General features: G+C 41.3%; 1 protein-coding gene across 1 annotated transcript in view; it reads left to right on the top strand.

Moving 5' to 3' along the window:
• The window catches only part of Lyg2 (lysozyme g2), a 12,397-nt gene that overhangs the window by 3,551 nt on the left and 5,014 nt on the right, over positions 1–3,832 (top strand). Inside the window, exon 3 of the mRNA XM_031368822.1 lies at positions 3,055–3,189. Coding sequence (XP_031224682.1) covers positions 3,055–3,189 — 135 coding nt within the window. The remainder of the gene's footprint in view (positions 1–3,054; positions 3,190–3,832) is intronic.

Raw genomic sequence — 3,832 nt, 5'->3', positions numbered from 1 at the left:
AAAAAAAGGCTCTTTGACAAAGCAATTTGTGTGTGTGTGTGTGTGTGTGTGTGTGCCGAGGATTGAGCCTTGGTTCATGCTGAACACACACTCTATTCCTGCGATAACTCCCTATAAGTCCCTACTCACTTTGATAAAGTTACTTTTGGTAAAATATTAAGATATATATTTTATAAAAAACATATGCATATACATAAGCATATGTGTATGCATGTGCGTATGGGTATACATATACATGTACATATGCGTGGCTTTTCGAGACAGGGTTTCTTTGTGTGGCTGATAGTGCTGCCTGTTGAATATGCTGTGTAGCCAAAGATGGCCTTGAACTCCTGACCCTCCTATTTCCACCTGCTGAGTGAGTGCTTGGGTTCTGGGTGTCACCAGCCCTCAGTTTATGTCTTGTTAGTGATAAAAACCCAGGATTTCAGGCAAGTTAGGCAAGCACTCTACCAACTGAGCTACATTACCAGGTCTAAAACTTCTTTTAGCTGTAGAAATTTTCAAACCTACAAGATAGAGAAAAGCAAAGTAAGCTTTCACAAACCCAAAACCTTTGCCACTTTTATCTAATCCTCCCCGCCCCCTTGCCTCCTGCCTTGCTTTACTCTGTGTGTATGTCTGAGTGTGCGCATGTGCATAGATATGTGTATGTGGCGTGTGTATGTTTAGTTGGAGTCTTTTAGAGCAAATCTAAGCCATCGTAACCTTTTGCCTGGGGCTGGAGAGATGGCTCAGTGGTTGGGAGTGCTGGTTGCTCTTCAGGAGGTTCCAGGTCAGATTCCCTAGTATCTCTTGGCTCACAATTCTCTAACTCCAGTTTTGCGGGATCCAATGCCCTCTTCTGGTCTTCATGGTGCCACACAGTCAGGCCAAACACCCATATACAAAAAGTAAAATAAAAAAACAAAACCAAAACAAACAAAGCATTTCACCAGCAAAATGCTCTGGCAGGACATGCTGCTCCTGGCTTGCCACCCCCCCCCCCCTTTTTTTGTCCTAAGCCAGGAATCAACCATTTTTCTATACCCAGACCTTTTTAGAAGAGAGTGGTAGGTACTCAGAGACTACAGTTGGAAGCCAGGAATGCTCCACTGGTTGGTGCTGGCATTCTCTTCAGATCTTTGAAATGTCAAAAACTAAAGAATGAATATCTTTTTTCAAAAGAAAATTAACTTTATATTCTCATAGATATTTTAAATTCACATTTAAGAATTTTACATTGGCTCTATATCTGTACCTCTCCAATGTTACATACAATTTCTGTTTCTAAGGGTATATATGTTATCATTTAAGAATATCAAGATAACCAACAGAGAGCCTTTGAATAAAATTTATAATTGCTTTATAACACAACATATTTATATATATATACACATGTATATGTGTACATACATATATATGTGTGTATATATATTCTATGATGTACTGGATATATTTACGTTGACATTAGTTCATCTGAAATAATTTTATCTTATGTGTTAGTCTTCCAATTTTGTATAGTGTTGGGTTTGTTTGTCTTTTTGTAATTCCCTTTTTTCTAGTCAATTTTATTTTTAAACTACAGCAGCATTTCCAGGCCTCCAAAATAGAAACTATCTACAACATTTAGAAAAGTCTACTTGCGCTGGCGGTGGTGGCACACGCCTTTAATCCCAGCACTTGGGAGGTAGAGGCAGGTGGATTTCTGAGTTCGAGCCCAGCCTGGTCTACAGAGTGAGTTCCAGGACAGCCATGGCTACACAGAGAAACCCTGTCTCGAAAAACAAACAAACAAACAAACAAACAAAAAAAACAAAAAAGAAAAGTCTACTTGCAAATTAATATGAATGATGCTTATCCTCATCTAGCATCAAACAAGTGAGACTCAAACTATGATGCATTAATTAGGCTCTGTGCTATTACTGAGGGATTGTCCCTAATCTAATTCTCTAATGCTAGACTGGCTGCTTCCACAACTGAGCTCCCCAGTTTGCTGTTTGCATCTTCCTGAGTTATTTCCCAGGAGGCATTTCACTCGGGCACATGCTGCTGGTCCATCATGACTAATGGAGACCTGTTCTGTCTTCTCCTCCTGACTCTCCTCTCTTCTCTCACTCCCCTCTCTCTCTCTTCCCCTTCTCCTGTGGTCTTTACCTATGACCCCCCAGTCTGGTAACTCAAGCTCCACCCCTCTCTATCCCGCCCCCACCCCCCTGTAATTGGCTGTTGCTAGTTTTATTTAACCAATCATTTTAAATTGGGGGTAAGGTTTGCCCAACAAGGGATGGTATAATCAGAATTTGCTCATCCTGGGGCACAGATCTTGGGGTACAGAATTGCATATGAATACAAGCAGCACCAGATCAACCCCCAACATCTAGTATCTAGGCCTGTTCCTTCCCCTAACAATTTTCATTGGTCTTTGGTTCATCTTTGTATTGTTTCTTTGAACATATACATACAACAGGATTGCACATGAACATACAATTCTATCACCTGTTGTTTCCATGCTCAGGAGCATTTGTATCAGAAGTTGATTTAGAACCTTCTAAAGCAACTGGGCAGGGACACAGCTAGGTGCTAGAGAACATGTTCCACATGTGAGAGGCCCCTAGTTGGATCCTAGTTGGGGAGAAAAGTTCTGTAGCCACTTTCATTCTTACGGGGGGAAATGCAATATATATATATATATATATATATATATATATCTGAAACCTATAAGCACCGATTTTCACACATATTCCCATGGTGCTCTGGAATATTGCACAGAAGTTAAAACAAAGTTTGCAATCAAAATGGGAAAGAGTCGCTTTTGCTTTGGCCGATGAATCTTTGGTAGAAAAAGTTGTTGAGCAGAATAAGTTATGGTCTCTACTGTTTCATAGTTCTCTCTCTCTCTCTCTCTCTCTCTCTCTCTCTCTCTCTCTCTCTCTCTGTCTCTCTGTCTCTGTCTCTGTCTCTGTCTCTCTCTCTGTGTGTGTGTGTGTGTGTGTGTGTGTGTGTGTGTGTGTGTGTCCAGGTTAAGAAATATTTTCTCACAGGCTTTACACAAATAATCATTCTGCCTTCCAGGCACTGCAAGAGGCACATACACTCACTCCATGAACTTTCATGTGCACCCTCGTCTGTACCATGGCTGCTACGGAGACATCATGACCATGGAGACTTTTGGGGCCCCCTGCGACATAAACAATCTGATGAACTGTGGTAAGTATAAAATGGAGCAGGGTCCCTTTCCCCATTCCCCATTGTCATTTGCAGAGTTTTCTTAGGAGGTAATTAGTTTTGAAACGGTGCCAACACTATAATAACAGTGGCAATAACAACCATGAGTCAAAATTAGAAGTTAAAAAATAAACTGGGTGTGGTGGCATACACTTGAGTCCCAACTCTCCAGAGGCAGAGGAAAGGTTTATATCAGTGCTTCTCAACCTGTGGGTCCCGGCCCATTTTGGAGGATCAGGGTCAAATGACCCTTCACAGGGGTTATATATCAGGTGTTTTTTTGTTTGTTTGTTTGTTTTGTTTTGTTTTTCAAGACAGGGTTTTTCTGTATAACCCTGGCTATCCTGGAACTCACTCTGTAGACTAGGTTAGCCTCAGACTCAGAAATCCTCCTGCCTCTGCCTCCCCAAGTGCTGGGATTAAAGGCATGTGCCACCACTGCCTGGCTACAAATCAGATGTTTACATTATGATTTGTAACAGTAGCAAAACTACAGTTATGAAGTAGCATATGATTGGAGGAGCCACATGTGGAACTGTATTAAAGGGTCACAGCTTTAGGAAGATTGGGAACCACTGGTCTGTATTTTGAGTTCTAGTCTAGCCAGAACTACCCTGTGAGACTC

The sequence above is a fragment of the Mastomys coucha genome, unplaced genomic scaffold (assembly GCF_008632895.1).
Source record: "Mastomys coucha isolate ucsf_1 unplaced genomic scaffold, UCSF_Mcou_1 pScaffold14, whole genome shotgun sequence".
Taxonomy (NCBI): domain Eukaryota; kingdom Metazoa; phylum Chordata; class Mammalia; order Rodentia; family Muridae; genus Mastomys; species Mastomys coucha.
Note: the sequence above shows the minus strand (reverse complement) of the source record. Positions and strands in the feature narration are given on the sequence as shown.